The sequence below is a fragment of the Tinamus guttatus genome, unplaced genomic scaffold, assembly GCF_059628265.1.
Source record: "Tinamus guttatus ecotype Peru unplaced genomic scaffold, ASM5962826v1 Tinamus_guttatus_pri_ptg000619l, whole genome shotgun sequence".
NCBI classification, from domain to species: domain Eukaryota; kingdom Metazoa; phylum Chordata; class Aves; order Tinamiformes; family Tinamidae; genus Tinamus; species Tinamus guttatus.
In genome coordinates, this window is record NW_028289153.1 from 137,207 (window position 1) to 152,770 (window position 15,564).

The following is a 15,564-nucleotide window of genomic DNA, read 5'->3' on the forward strand; positions in this document are numbered from 1 at the left end:
CCCCGTGTCCTGCTGCAGCCGCTGCTCCTGTCCCTGCGTCCTGCTGCAGCCGGTGCTCTCGTCCCTGTGTCCTGCTCCGGCCACCGCTCCTGTCCCCGTGTCCTGCTCCAGCCCCTGCTCCTGTCCCCTTGTCCTGCTGCAGCCGGTGCTCCTGTCCCTGCGTCCTGCTCCGGCCACCGCTCCTGTCCCCGTGTCCTGCTGCAGCCGGTGCTCTCGCCCCCATGGCACGGCCAGGTTCCCATCCCTGTGCCCTGGTGCACGTGGCACTCCTGTCCCTGTCCCCAGGGCAGCCAGTGCTCTCATCCCGACGCCCAGTGCCCCCCGCGCTCCCATCCCTGTGCCCGATGCACCCTGTGCTCCCCTCCGCCAGGGCACCCAGCGCTCCCGTCCCTGTCCCCAGGGCACCCAGCGCTCCCGCCCTGTCCCCTGGTACAGCCGTTCCCGTCCCCATGCCCGGTGCAGCCGGCGCTCTCGTCCCGGTTGCACCCAGCGTCCCCGTCCCCATCGCACCCACCGTTCCCGTCCCCATGCCCGGTGCAGCCGGCGCTCCCGTCCCCATCGCACTCAGCGCTCCCGTTCCCGTGCCCGGTGCAGCTCCGCGGAGCCGGGGACGCCGCAGCCGCTCCGGGCAGCCACGCGCTCCAGCCCCGTGGGACGCGGCCGCTGGGGCTCCGGCTGCAGCGGCCGGGAAAGCAGCCGGTGCCCGGGATGCTCCGAACGAGCCCCCGCAGGACCAGCCCTCCCGGCACCGGCACCGGCAGCGCAGGCGGCAGCGCCACCGCCCCGGGGAGCAGCACGGGGACACGGCGCCCACGGGGACAGGCAGTGCCACCCCATTGCTGCCCCGGCTGCGGGCAGGACGTGCAGCTCGTCAGCGCCCCGTGCTGGGAGACACACACATGTGCACGTACGGGCACATGCACACACGCGTGTGCATGCTCACGGGTGCATGTGCACGCTCACATATGCACATGCATGCTCAAGCATGCACCTGCACGCTCCCACATGCATGTGTGCATTCACGCATGTACGTGCACACTCACTCACACATGTGCATGCTCACACACGTATGTGCACTCACACACATGTGCATGCTCACACTCATATGTATCCTTCTGCACATACCTGCATGCTCACACATGTACATGCACTGATGCATGTCCGTGCACTCTTACACATGTATGTGCATGCTCGCACATGCATGTACACGCTCACGCATGCATGTGCAAGCCCACGCATGTATGTGCATGCTCACACGTGCACACTCATGCACGCATGTGCATGCTCACACACGTATGTGCATGCTCACACACGTATGTGCACACTCTCACATGTGGATGCTCACACTCATATGTACGCTTCTGCACGTACCTGCATGCTCACACATGTACATGCACTGATGCATGTGCGTGCACTCACACACGTATGTGCATGCTCGCACATGCATGTACACACTCGCACATGCATGTGCAAGCCCACGCATGTATGTGCATGCTCACACGTGCACACTCATGCACACATGTGCATGCTCACACATGCCTTTGCACACTCCCGCACACCCGTGCACACTCCTGCATGCACGCAGGCACACTTGCACCCACACCAACACGCACACGCGTGCGCACACTCGGCCTCTGCTCCCACAGCCGGAGCAGACGGGCCACCCAACCCTGCAGGCCATGGCGGTGCCACGGGGGTGACACCGTCCCCAGGGGACCCTCGGTGCCGCCGTGTCCTTCCTCCCAGCGCTGCCCGTGGGGACACGCACAGCAACCCCCCGTCCCGTGACGTGGGACACGGGACAGGGCACCGTGGTGCCCGGGTCACCCGCTCGCCCGCGGGTTCCGCGGGGCCCCGGGCGCCCGCGCCAGGCAGGAAGGGGCCGGGTGCAGGGTACAAAGTGGTGGCGTTTACTCACTCCATACACAACAGCACGTTACGTAGCCATACGCCCCCTCCCCAAGAGAAAGAGAACTATAAAGTTTTATCGAAGGATAAAAAGGAGAATCCTTCCCGTCCTGCAGCGCGAGCGCGGCCGCCGCCGCCGCCTCCCGACCCCCGGCGAGCGGGGACCGGCGCCGGGTGCCAGCGCTGCCCTGTGCCCGTCCCCGTGCCCGTCCCCGCGCCGGGCAGGCTCCCCGGGCGCCGCGCGCTGCCCAAAGGGACACATGCAACGGGGCAGGGGCGGCCGCCGCGGAGCTGCCTGAAGAGTCCTTGAGGTTCAAGTCCTAGCAGATAAACACAGCGAGCAGTCAGAGACGGGGCCACTCTGGGGAGAGGGAGAAAAGCAGCCCCCGAAACGAAACCAAAATAAAAGGAAAACGAAACAGCGGTTGGAAGAGACGTCCCCGGCTCGTCCGGTGCCTGCGTCGCCGGCCGCGTCTAGCGCTTGGAGAGCTCGTGCGATAGCCAGTCCAGCCCGTCGTAGAGGCCCGTGCCCTGGGTGGCGCAGGTGGCCTGCACGTACCACTGCAAGAGAGGCGCCGGTGGCCGCAGCCGCAGGGCTGCGTGCTGGGAGCCGCTGCTCCGCGCGCGGGAAGGGCACCCTGTGTGCATGGGAGGGTGCTCTGTGTGTGCAGGAGGGTGCTCTATGTGCAGGAGGGCACCCTGAGTGCAGGAGGGTGCCCTGTGTGTGCAGGAGGATGCTCTGTGTGCAGGAGGGCACCCTGAGTGCAGGAGGGTGCCCTGTGTGTGCAGGAGGATGCTCTGTGTGCAGGAGGGCACCCTGAGTGCAGGAGGGTGCTCTGTGTGCAGGATGGTGCCCTGTGTGTGCAGGAGGGCACCCTGCATGCACAGGAGGGTGCTCTGTGTGCAGGAGGCTGCTCTGTGTGTGCAGGAAGGTACCCTGCATGCACAGGAGGGTGCTCTGTGTGCAGAAGGGCACCCTGAGTGCAGGAGGGTGCTCTGTGTGCAGGAGGAGCTCTGTGTGTGCAGGAGGATGCTCTGTGTGCAGGAGGGCACCCTGAGTGCAGGAGGGTGCTCTGTGTGCAGGAGGGAGCTCTGTGTGTGCAGGAGGGTGCCCCGTGTGTGCAGGCGGGTGCTCTGTGTGCAGGAGGGTGCTCCGAGTTCATGGAAGGGTGCTCTGTGTGCAGCAGGGTGCTCTGCATGCACGGGAGGGTGCTCCGTGTGTATGGGAGGGTGCTCCGTGTGCCTTGAAGGGTGCTCTGTGTGCACAGGAGGGTGCAGGAGGGTGCTCTGTGTGTGCAGGACGGTGCTCTGCATGCACAGGAGGCCGCTCTGTGTGCAGGAGGGCACTCCGTGCACACGGGAGGCTGCTCTGTGTGCAGCAGGGTGCTCTGCATGCACAGGAGGGTGCTCTATGTGCACTGAAGGGTGCTCTGTGTGCACTGAAGGGCACTCTGTGTGCACAGGAGGGTGCTCTGTGTGTGCAGGACAGTGCTCTGCATGTCCGGGAGGGTGCTGTGTGTGAGCAGATCAGTGTTCTGCATGCACAGGAGGCCGCTCTGTGTGCAGGAGGGCACTCCGTGCACACGGGAGGCTGCTCTGTGTACAGCAGGGTGCTCTGCATGCACAGGAGGGTGCTCTGTGTGCACTGAAGGGCGCTCTGTGTGCACAGGAGGGTGCTCTGTGTGTGCCGGACAGTGCTCTGCATGCCCGGGAGGGTGCTCTGTGTGTGCAGGATGGTGCTCTGCATGCACAGGAGGCCGCTCTGTGTGCAGGAGGGCACTCCATGTGCACACGAGGCTGCCCCGCGCACATGTGAGGCCGCCCCGCGCGCGGCCGGCGGCACTTACGGTCCTGCTGCGCAGCGTCTGCAGCCCCAGCTTGTCGGTGAGCTCGCTCACGGCCATGGCGTTGGGCATGTCCTGCTTGTTGGCGAACACGAGCAGCACGGCGTCCCGCAGCTCGTCCTCCTGCAGCTGGGGGACAGCGCGGTTCAGCGGGGCCGGCAGGACCCGGCTCCTCCGGGTTCCTCCGTGCCGCGCGCTCTCCCGCCCGGGCACGCGGCCGGCAGGGTGGCACTGCCCAGGAGCCCCCCGGGTCTGCACAGGAGGCCAAATCCGAGACTCAGCACTGAGCTCACTGCGCAACATGTTGCCTAACACGCAGGCAGCAGCTTCCCTGCACGTGCAGAAGCAGAACGTGCAAGGGAGCCCCTTACACCGCAGCCACAGGCGGTGCCACCGCTGCCATCGGGCTGCCACGTGCACCGGCCGCGGCTGCTCCGCGATGCTCTGGTCCCGGGACGGCTGCGGCAGCGGGAGCCACCCCTGCCCGGCAAACTGGCTCCTGGTGACAGCCCCGGAGCTGACTCCTCTCCTCGGGCACACAAGGTTTTGGCTCTCACCCGCTTGCTGCGGGCAGGGAAGCCGGAGCCGGGCTGGCACGGGTGCCCACAGCAGCCAACGGGCTGGGCAAACCTGCGGCTAAAAGCTCCAGCAGGGCCGGGCAGCGCGTTGGGAGCATCCAAACAGCAGCCCCGCGAGCTGCAGGCTCCGGCAGCGGCCGCTCCAGGGCCCCGGCCCTCAGGATAACCCAGAGCTGAGCTCCCCGGCCGGCTTGGCCCCTCTTGCCGTGTCTGCCGAGCACGGCACACCAGGAATGCCGCCTGCTCGTAAGCCTGGCCCCTGGGAGCAACCGCTGTGTCCGCAGGGGGAATGACAAGTCACCGAGCACGCGCTGGCTCCTGCGCACGAGAGGGGCCGGGACGCGCTGTCCCCGGGACACGGGGCCGGTGAGGCGGCGCGCGGCCGCCGGCGCTCACCATCTTCTGCAGCTCATCCGCCGACTCCTGCACGCGCTCGCGGTCGTTGCTGTCCACCACGAAGATGAGGCCCTAGAATCATAGAATGCTTAGGGTTGGAAGGGACCTCTAGAGGTCATCTAGTCCAACCCCTGCACACGCAGGGTCACCTAGAGCACGTGGCACAGGACTGCGTCCAAGCGGGTTTGGAGATCTCCAGAGAAGGAGACTCCACAACCTCTCTGGGCAGCCTGTTCCAGGGCTCTGGCACCCTCACTGGGAAGGAATTTTTCCTTAAGTTCCTTAACAGTGAGGGTGACAGAGCCCAACCTGAGCCCAACCTCAACCCTGAGCCCAACCTTGATCCGGACCCCAACCTTGATCCGGACCCCAACCCTAGAATCATAGAATCATAGAGGGTGACATAGGCCCTGCAAGACACAGGAGCGTGGGGCAGGCCTGAACCAGAGCCGCACGGGGGATTAATGTTGCCCAACCAGCCCTTCGCCACCCGCTCTGTCTCGTACCCCCGGCTCCCGGGATGGGACCCTGGATAGGGGTTTCCTTGGCGGTGCCAGCGGTGCCAGCGCGGGCAGTGCCAGGCCCGGAGCCGCACGGGCTGCGGGGACGAGGAGCTTCGGCCTCGTCCGCGTTATCCCTCCTCCGCCGAGGGGGGAGCGGGTTCACCCCCCTGCCAGCCACGTGTTGGGCTCCAGACGTGGGGCCCTTCACCCCCCGCAGCGCGCGGGCCCTACCTGCGTGTTCTGGAAGTAGTGTCTCCACAGGGGCCGGATCTTGTCCTGGCCGCCCACGTCCCACACGGTGAAGCAGATGTTCTTGTACTCCACCGTCTCCACGTTGAAGCCTGCGGGGCGGCACCGTCAGCCCGTGCCCCTTCGAGGGAGCTCCGTGCTCCGGAGCCGAGGGCAGAGCTGCGCGGGGAGATGCTCCCCCGGGAGCGCTCCGGGATTTCACCGGCCAGCCCCGGGAATGTCGCCTTGGAAACCCCAGCAGTCCGGGAGGCTGTTCCAGAAGCGCCGGCACCACCAGGGCTGGGGGCTCCTCCGGACATGGAGGCGCTCGGGGCATTCCCGGCTGCTCCGGACTGTGTCCAGGCTGGCCCAGCTCCGACGATGGAGCCTCCTCTCGGGCACCCTGCTCCACCGTTCAACCCCCCTCACCACAAAGAGGTGAGTCCCCGTGTCCCAGCGGAAATTCCCGCGTTTCAAGCCGTGCCCACCACCTCCAGCCCTGTCACTGGGTGCCACCAGGAACCACCTGGCGCATCTTCCGGACACGCTCCCGTAACACGTTAGACACACAAACAGGCCCTGCTCTCGGCCTCCTCTTCCCCAGGCTGGAGGCCCCGCTCCCAGCCTCTCCTCCCGGGGAGCTGCTCCAACCGGAGCCCTTCCCTGCCGCTCCGTGTCCCGCTCCCGCCGGAGCCCTTCCCTGCCGCTCCATGTCCTGCTCCAACCGGAGCCCTTCCCTGCCGCTCCGTGTCCCGCTCCCGCCGGAGCCTTCCCTGCCGCTCCGTGTCCCGCTCCCACCGGAGCCCTTCCCTGCGGCTCCGTGTCCCGCTCCCGCCGGAGCCTTCCCTGCGGCTCCGTGTCCCGCTCCCACCGGAGCCCTTCCCTGCCGCTCCGTGTCCCGCTCCCACCGGAGCCCTTCCCTGCCGCTCCGCAGCGGCTCCGTGTCCCGCTCCCGCCGGAGCCCTTCCCTGCCGCTCCGTGTCCCACTCCCGCCGGAGCCCTTCCCTGCCGCTCCGTGTCCCGCTCCCACCGGAGCCCTTCCCTGCCGCTCCGCAGCGGCTCCGTGTCCCGCTCCCGCCGGAGCCCTTCCCTGCCGCTCCGTGTCCTGCTCCCGCCGGAGCCCTTCCCTGCCGCTCCGTGTCCCACTCCCGCCGGAGCCCTTCCCTGCCGCTCCGTGTCCCGCTCCCGCCGGAGCCCTTCCCTGCGGCTCCGTGTCCCGCTCCCGCCGGAGCCCTTCCCTGCCGCTCCGTGTCCCGCTCCCGCCGGAGCCCTTCCCTGCCGCTCCGTGTCCCGCTCCCGCCGGAGCCCTTCCCTGCCGCTCCGTGTCCCGCTCCCGCCGGAGCCCTTCCCTGCCGCTCCGCAGCGGCTCCGTGTCCCAGCCCCGGATCCAGCTCCAGCCGTGGCCTCCCCGGGGCTGAGCAGAGGGGCAGGGTCCCCTTCCCGCCGCGGCTGCCCAGGCTCTTCCCAGCGCAGCCTGGGAGGCCCCTGGCCTTGGTGGCCACCGGGGCCACTGCTGGCCCGTGGGCACCTGCCTGTGACCCCCGAGCGTGGCAGCCCAGCCCGATCCAGCCGCCTTCACCGGCCCCGTGTGTCACCCACAGCAGCGCACGGGGCTGTTACGGGAGCCGGCGCCGAAGGCTCGTGGGGCTCCGGCGGCCTCCGGAGCTCGGGCGGACACTGACACGAGGGGCCTCCCCAAGGGCCGTGTCCCGGCCCGGGCTGGGCCAAGGGGTGGCAGGATCAGGGCAGGAGTTTGGCACCGCGTTGGGGCAGGAGCCGTCGCGGCTGCGGTGAGAGCTCTGCACCGGACGGGGCAAGATCTGGCAAGATTTGGGTAAGACCCGTGCAGCAAATTGGGGTAAGATCCAGCAAGACTGGGGTAAGACCCGTGCAGCAAACTGCGGTAAGATCTGGCAAGATTTGGGTAAGATTCGTGCAGCAAACTGGGATAGGACCCAGCAATATTGGAGTAAGACCCATGCAGCAAACTGGGGTAAGATCCGGCAAGATTGGGGTAAGACCTGGGCATCAAACTGGGGTTAAATCCGTCAAGACTGGGGTAAGACCCGTGCAGCAATTTGGGATAAGATCCGGCAAGATTGGGGTAAGACCCATGCAGCAATTTGGGATAAGATCCGGCAAGATTGGGGTAAGACCTTGCACCGGGTGGAAGTAACATCCCTGCCCCAGGCTGGGAAAATCCTTGGAGATGAGGTGAGCCCTTGGCAGCAGAGGGGGCAGGAGCTGTCCCCGCGTCCCCGGCGACACGGCACGGCACGACACGGCACGACACGGCACGGCACGGCACAGCACGCTGAGCCGCGACGCGAGGCCGCAGCGGGCCCGGCGCGGCGGCCGCTCACCGATGGTCGGGATGGTGGTGACGATCTCGCCCAGCTTCAGCTTGTACAGGATCGTGGTCTTGCCCGCCGCGTCCAGCCCCACTGCAACACAGAGGCGCCCGTCACGGCCCGGCACGGCCCGGCCCGGCCCCGGGACCCGGGCCCGCCCCGCGCGCGGGCGCCGCCGCTGCCGCTCACCCATGAGGATCCGCATCTGCTTCTTGCCGAAGATGCGCGAGAAGATGGCGGACACCGTGAGGCCCATGGCGGCGGCGGCGGCGGGAGGGAGGACGAGGCGGACAGGGACGCGCGGCCGCGCTCCAGGCCCCGCTGCGCCGCGCGCCGCCGGCCCCGCCCCTGCCGCAGGCCCCGCCCCCGCGCCGCGGGGCTGCCCCCTGATGGGACAGCGCAGCCGCCACTCACACAGGCCACGCCCTCTCCTCCAGGCCCCGCCCCCTTCCCGGTAAGGTCATGGCGCGGCCCTGCTCCTCCTCGCGCCATAAGCCCCGCCTTCCCGGCGCTGCCACGCCCCCCGGCGCGTTCAGCCCCGCCCCTAGCTGTGACGCGCCGCGCCTTGGCCCCGCCCCCCAGTCGAGGCACGGCCGTCCTCTTACAAGCCCCGCCCACTTCCGCCCCGTTGCCTAGCCCCTAATGGCGGCACGGGCGGGGCCGCGCCTGCGCACTGACAACGTTAGACGCCGTGGCCCCTCCTGCGCATGCGCGCTCGGAGCCTTCGCGCATGCCCCGCCCCTCGCCGCCGCGACGCGCATGCGCACTGACAACGTTAGAAGCCGTGGCCCCTCCTGCGCATGCGCGCTCGGAGCCTTCGCGCATGCCCCGCCCCTCGCCGCCGCGACGCGCATGCGCACTGGGCGCTCCCCGGCGGCGGAAGCGGGGCCGCGCGGCGGCCGCCCCGGTCCCGGTGCCGCCGGCCCCGCCATGGAGGAGCTCGGCGGCGGCCGCAGCCGGCGGGAGCTGCTGGAGGCGCTCGAGGCGCAGCGGCAGGAGCTGCTGCAGTACCGGGCGCGGCTCGGGGACGTGGTGCGCGCCTACAAGAGCTCGCTCAAAGAGCGCGAGGCGCTCGAGGCCAGCCTGAGCGCGCTCTCCGCCGCCGGGAGCTCCGCGCGCGGCGAGGACAGCGCGGGGGCGGCGGGCGGCGAGGCGGCCGCCGGGGAGGACCGGGCCGCGGCCGCCGCCGCCTGCGCGCCCGGCCCGGAGGAGGCGGAGAGCGGCCCGGGCGGCGGGGACGGGCCCGCGGGCGCCGGCGACGCCGCCGGGAGGGTCCTGCAGCTGCGGGCGCAGCTGGCCACGCTCACCAGCGCCCTGGCCACCGTCACGCAGGAGAAGTCCCGCATGGAAGCCTCGTACCAAGCGGACAAGAGGAAGATGAAGCAGGAGCTGGACGACGCCGCCAGGAAGGCGGCGGACGAGCGGGAGAAGCTGGAAGCGGAGCTGCGGGCGGCGCAGGAGCAGCTGGCGGAGACCAAGGCGCGCCTGGGCACGCAGCAGCGCGACCGGGCGCAGGAGCAGAGCGACCACGCGCTGATGCTGCGCGAGCTGCAGCGGCTGCTGCAGGGCGAGCGGGCGGCGCGGCAGGACGCGGAGCTGCAGCTGGAGCAGGGCCGGGAGCTGCTGGCCGGGCGGCTCTGCCTGGCCGAGCGCGCCGAGGGCTCCGAGCTGCACGCGCGGCAGCTGGGCCGCGAGCTGGAGGAGCTGCGCGCGGCGCTGCGCGCGGCGCAGGAGGAGCGCGCCCGGCCCGACCCCCGCCTGCGCGACCTGCACGACGAGATGGCCGCGCTCAAGAGCCACTTCCAGGCGCAGCTGCTGCAGGAGATGAGGAAGGTAACGAGCTCGCTGGGTGCTGAATCCCAGGGGGTCGGAATTCCCGAGAGCCTCCCGCTCCCTGGGATGAGAGCGTGTTCCCCGGAGCAGGGGTGGCCTCGCGGAGGTGGCGCTGCCATTGGGAGCGTCACACGGCTCTGAACGTGTCGCTGCGGGGACAGCGGCGGGGCCGGGAGGAGAGGCCGTTGCCAACGTGCCCTTCGTAGAATCATAGAATGCTTAGGGTTGGAAGGGACCTCTAGGGATCATCCAGTCCAAGCCCTGCACACGCAGGGTCACCTAGAGCACGTGGCACAGGGCTGCGTCCAAGCGGGTTTGGAGATCTCCAGAGAAGGAGACTCCACAACCTCTCTGGGCAGCCTGTTCCAGTGCTCTGGCACCCTCACTGGGAAGGAATTTTTCCTTAAGTTCCTGTGGAACTTTTGGTGTTTCAGTTTCCGGCCGTTTCCTCTAGTTGTGTCGGTGGCCACCAGTGCAAAGAGGCCGCCCCATCCTCCTCACGGCCTCCCTTGAGGTACTTCTAGACACTGCTCAGGTCCCCTCTCAGCCTTCTCTTCTCCAGCTGAACAGGCCCAGCTCCCTCAGCCTCTCCTCGTAGGGCAGATGTTCCAGGCCCCTGATCATCCTCGTAGCCCTGCGCTGGACTCTCTCCAGCAGCTCCACATCCCTCTTGTCCTGTGGAGCCCAGAACTGGCCACAATCCTCCAGATGTGGCCTCAGCAGGGCTGAGCAGAGGGGCAGGATCCCCTCCCTTGACCTGCTGGAGATGCTCTTCTTAACGCATCCCAGGATCCCTTCTCCCGGGAAGGATCAGGGCGCAATACCCATAGCTCACGGTAGGGAATAACCAGTGCTGCGGCTCCCTGGAGCTTCCAGGGGCGCACATGGAGGGAAGCACCGATGGGGCCTTTCACGTGCTGGGCCTGCACGTGCAGCCGTAAACCTGCTTTGTGGGACATGAGCCGTGGAGCTCCGGAGGGAGCACCGGGAACGCAGCCGGAGGCCACCTCTGTGCCCAGGGCACCCGGAGGGGCTCGGGGGCCTCTGCTCCAGGCGGCCCCGGAGCCGCTTTTCAGTGGAGCCCAAAGAGCTCTGGGGAGGGAAGGAGGGTCCATAAGGGAAGAGGCTCCTGCCTGGTGCCCGTGGGGACAGGGCAGGGGTGCATGGAGGGAGCCCTGTGGACGTGGGCGCTGCGCCGGGCGCTCCGCGCGTGCGGGAGCTCCCCGGGACGCTCCGTGGGGCAGCTCTGCCCTTCCCGATCCCCCGTGTCCCCTCGTGACCAGGCGACGGCAGCTCTGCTCCGTCCGGGCGCTATCGCTGACGGGGCTGGGGCTCTCCCTGCGCGCGTCGTCACCGTGGTCAGGCGCTTCCAGCCGGGATTCCTGCTGGAGGGTGGCGTCTGGATGGCCACAAGGGCAGCGGGCGCTGGGTGTTTGCGGAGGCTCCTCGGATACCCCCGAATTCCTTTGGTCTCCGTGCAGTGAACCCTGGCGTTACACAAATCCCACTTGGATGTGCAAGGCTCCAAAGAACATGCCAGCTTTTAAAATCCCCTTCCAGCCTGTGCCATGAGCGCATTCCCACCGCCCAGCGGGAATCCTGCTGGGGGCCGGGGAGCGGGACCAGAAGCACCTTTGGGTGCCGCGATCCGGGAACTCGCTTGGGAAGGGCCCGTGGGCGCGGGGTGGCGCTGGGCTGAGCCGCGTCTCTGCCGCAGGCGGCGCAGGCCGAGGAGCAGCTGCGGCAGCAGGCGCAGCTGGAGGAGCGGCGCGTCGCCGCGCTGGAGGGGCAGGTCTCCGAGGCGTCCGAGCTGCTCGGCACCTACGAGAAGGCCAAGCAGAAGGACCAGCTGCTCATCCAGAAGCTGAAGGAGCGGATCGCCCAGCTGGACCTGGAGAACAAGACCCTGGCCATCGCCGCGTCCAGCCGCGCCGTCGCGCCCGTGGAGGAGGCCGAGCTGGACGTCAACGTGCTCAAGGACAAGATGGAGAAGCTGAAGCGGCTGCTGCAGGCGGCGGCCGGCAAGGCGCAGCCCGCGCCGGGCATCGAGAAGCTCTGCGAGCTGGAGCTGCCCGCGGGCGCCGAACCGGGCGACGGCGAGAAGGCCACGGCCTCCTACTACCAGCAGGAGCTCAAGCAGCTCAAGGAGGAGTTCGAAAGGTACAAGATGAGGGCACAGGTGGTGCTCAAGAACAAGTCGGCCAAAGACGGCAGCCTGGCCAAGGAGCTGGAGGAAGCTCAAGAGCAGCTGGCCGATCTGAGGGAGAAATACGTCGCGCTGCGGCTCTCCGCGGAGGAGACGGAGAAGCGGCACCAGCAGGAGCTGGAAGCCAAGAAGCAGGAGCTGTCCCAGCTGCAGCAAAGCCACCGGCAGGACCTGGAGCGGTGCCAGCTGGATTACAGGGAGCGAACGCTGAGGCTGGAGGAGGAGATGCACAAGCAGCGGGACCGGGCGCTGGCCGTGCTGGCGGAGAAGGACCAGGAGCTGGAGCAGCTGCGGGCTGCCGCGTCGCCCGGCTCCAAAGGCCGCCTGAGCCCGGGGCCTGGCGGTCCTGGCAGCGACGCGCCGGGAGGCGATTCCACGGAGAGCCTCCCGCAGGCCCTCCGGCTCGCCGAGCCCTCCTTCTTCCTGTACGCGGAGCAGCTGGCGCGCAAGGAGGTGGAGATGGCGGCGCTGAGGAAGCAGAAGCACCGGCTGGAGACGGAGCTGCACCAGCTCCGGGAGAAGGTGCTGCTGGAGGAGGAGAAGCACCGCGAGGAGGTGTCCGCGCTGCAGGGCGAGATCCAGAAGAACCGCAGGGATAAGAGCAGAGAGGGGGCCAACCTGGAGTACCTCAAGAACATTGTCTATCGGTTTCTGACGCTGCCGGACTCCCTTGGCCGCCAGCAGACCCTCACTGCCATATTGACTATTCTGCACTTCAGCCCGGAGGAAAAGCAGAGCATTGCGAAGCAGTCGGCGTTCCGGTGGCTTTCTGGGAAGAGATGAGGCGGGAGATGGGGACTCGGAGCTGCTTTCCTGGAGCAACGTGTTGGTTGTTACCCAAGAGCAGGTCGCTCGGGGGCTGCGCTCTGCCCAGGCACGTGGGATGGAGCAGGGGGCGTCCAGCAGAGCCCGGGGCTGAGCTGGTGCCGTTAGCGCTGACGCGAAGCACGACGCTTCCAGCCATTCCGGTGGGATCCAGAGCGCTCCTGGGTGAGGTTTCCCCCGAGCAGGAACTTGATTAAAAAGAAAAAAAAAAAAGATGTTGATGCTTTTTAAAATCAACTTAAATCTCCTGTCAGGCATAAGATGGGGAACCTTGTTACTGGGGTGAAAGCTGCTTCCACAGTGAAACTCCAGAGAAGCATTTGATGCAAAATCTATTAAAAAAAGCACTTGGTGTGGTGCTAAAATTACATAACAGAACTGAAAACCTGCAGGAAGAATGACTCGTAACTACCAGCATCATCCAGTGCAGGAAATGTCAGCAGTTCCAACAGGGGTTTTATCACCTCGGGTCACGTCTGTGCGTGGGTGCCCCTATGGTACCGGGGTCGTCCCGCGGCACTTGGTGCGGGGGTTCTCCCGCTCCGGAACGGCTCCGGGGGCTTCCCGGGAAGGGGGCAGCTCTTCTCGGCGTTCAACGTCTCAACCCCTTGGAACCCCTTGTAACAGGGCTGTTTCCCCGGGTTTCAGCCCCAAAGGCCCCACGCGCCCATGGGCTGGAAGGTTCGGACTGATCCTTTTGGGGGTGAGAAGTGGGATATGACAGCGAGCAACCCGAGCAGGGGCCTAGAGAGCCGGATTCCTCCTTCAACACGCCAACCGTCAGCGCTGCAACGTCCTTCCGAGCGTTTTTAGGGGGCTCTCTGATGTTTGGGACGTGCTTCAGTGTGGTTTTGGGGAGAGGGGGCCGTTCTTGGTGCTCCGTGGGAGGGAAGCAGGAGGGGTGGAGGGGGCAGCTGGCACGGGGCAGCCCCAGGAAGGCCGAGGGCCAACGGGTCGGGCAGGAGCAGCCGCCGCTCTCCGGGGGTTCCCCAGGGCTGGGCTCGTTCCCACAGGTGCCGGACACGGGGCCGCCGGAGGGCACCGAGTTCCAGGATTTAGGAAGATCCAGGGCCCGCGGCGCCCACCCGGATGTGCCGGGGATGGGAGGGCGGCGAGCGGCGGGGCCGGCTGCTCCGCGCTCCAGGCGGGAAGAGCCAGGAGGGCGCGCGGAGCCGGGCAGGGCCGGGGGGCCCCGTCTTTGCCCGCGGGCCCAGGAAGCCCCCGGGGTCAGTGCAGGCCCCGGGGGGCTCTGCTGCCCCAAGCCCGGGTCCCGGTGCCGCCGGGGCAGCCTCCGCCTCCCCGGGTGCAGCGGGACTCCCTTCCCGGGACGGTGCCGCCTGGTGCCCTCCCGTCCCGATGGAGCCGCCGGGACCGGGAAGGAGCCTCCGTCCGCGCTCCCGGAGGGGCAGGTAACGGCGCCCAAGCGGGGGGAGCTGCGGACGGGCCCTCGGGTGGGAGAGGTGACGCCGCGTCCTGGCTCCTGCGCTGTGACGAGCGTCGCCCTGTGCTGCTCCCGTGTGTCGGGAGGTGCCACCCCGGGCCACGTGCTGGGGACGGCAGGGCCACCCCGGGCCACGTCTGCAGCAGCCGGGGCCAGAGCCAGCGCCGGTGACACAGGTGCCACCCCACGGAGGAGCAGGTCGGGCCCAACGCGAGATCAATCCCTGCGGTACTCGATCCCGGCGGTGCTGGGGTGGGACGGGGCCGGTGGCGCCTCCTGCTGCCACCCTGGCTGGGACCCGGCCCCTCCAACGGCGCTGAGCGGGATGGCGGCCACCGAAGCCTGGGTAAGGATAGGAACGGGGACGGGAGCGCTGGGAGAGGGATACGGAGCCCCAAGAGGGAAAAATAGAGAGTCCCGAGAATGAAAGCCAGACAGTGCTAAGTGAAAAATAGCCCCAAGAGTGAAAAACAGAGTCCTGGGAGCTGCAGGGGCAGCGCTGCCACGGCCCTGTCCTGGGGAAGGCTCCTTGCTGCACCACAGAGCCCGGCTGAAGCAACAGGATGAGGAGGAGGAAGGTGAAGCCTCGAGTCTGGCTCCGTCAGCGCTGCCTCTCCAAGAGGAAGAGCTGGAGAGGGGCAGGAGATGGAGAGATGTTGTCCTGCAGCACATCAGGTGAGCGCAGGCAGGGGTGAACCTTCATCTCTGGGAAAAATCCCGCGGGATTGGCTGGGGGCCCTGCCGGCTGCCAGCCCGGCCCAGGGACGCGCTGGGGGACGGTGACGCCACCACGGAAGGACACGCAGCAGCACGGGCAGGGCCCTGAAAGCCACCGGGAGCTGGGCACAGTGAGGAGAGCCCAGAGCCCTCACCCCAAGGAGCTGCATCCTGGAGGGCCCGGCTCTCCGGAGCACCCAAAGCTGCCAGGGAAAGCGATCGGCTCCGGAGCAGCCACACACGGGAGGAGGGCAGCAGGAGCTGGGAATGCAGCCCTGGCCACGCAAGAACCTGCAGGAATCCCAGAATGGGGAAGGTGGGAAGGGACCTCTAGGGATCATCCAGTCCAACCCCTGCACACGCAGGGTCACCTAGAGCACGTGGCACAGGACTGCGTCCAAGCGGGTTTGAAGATCTCCAGAGAAGGAGACTCCACAACCTCTCTGGGCAGCCTGTTCCAGGGCTCTGGCACCCTCACTGTTAAGAAATTTTTCCTTAAGTTCCTGTGGAACTTTTGGTGTTTCAGTTTCCGGCCATTTCCTCTAGTTGTGTCAGTGGCCACCAGTGAAAAGAGGCCGCCCCATCCTCCTCACTGCCTCCCTTGAGGTACTTCTAGACACTGCTCAGGTCCCCTCTCAGCCTTCTCTTCTCCAGCTGAACAGGCCCAGCTCCCTCAGCCTCTCCTCACAGGGCAGATGTTCCAGGCCCCTGATCATCCTCGCAGCCCTGCGCTG

The 15,564-nt window shown here is 67.6% G+C and overlaps 2 protein-coding genes across 2 annotated transcripts; one reads left to right on the forward strand and one right to left on the reverse strand.

The window, feature by feature from the left end:
• Positions 1-2,189: 2,189 nt before the first annotated feature.
• On the reverse strand, positions 2,190-8,145 carry ARF5 (ARF GTPase 5). Its single transcript, XM_088535215.1, has 6 exons — positions 7,998-8,145; positions 7,821-7,901; positions 5,461-5,570; positions 4,727-4,798; positions 3,756-3,881; positions 2,190-2,469 (listed from the first exon to the last, which is right to left on the reverse strand). Exons 1-6 carry the CDS (start codon positions 8,062-8,064, stop codon positions 2,383-2,385), a joined length of 543 nt encoding a protein of 180 aa, XP_088391341.1. The 5' UTR covers positions 8,065-8,145; the 3' UTR covers positions 2,190-2,382.
• A 593-nt stretch (positions 8,146-8,738) lies between these two features.
• On the forward strand, positions 8,739-12,630 carry GCC1 (GRIP and coiled-coil domain containing 1). Its single transcript, XM_088535223.1, has 2 exons — positions 8,739-9,641; positions 11,359-12,630. The coding sequence occupies exons 1-2, from the start codon at positions 8,739-8,741 to the stop codon at positions 12,628-12,630; spliced, it is 2,175 nt and encodes a 724-aa protein (XP_088391349.1).
• Positions 12,631-15,564: the final 2,934 nt, after the last annotated feature.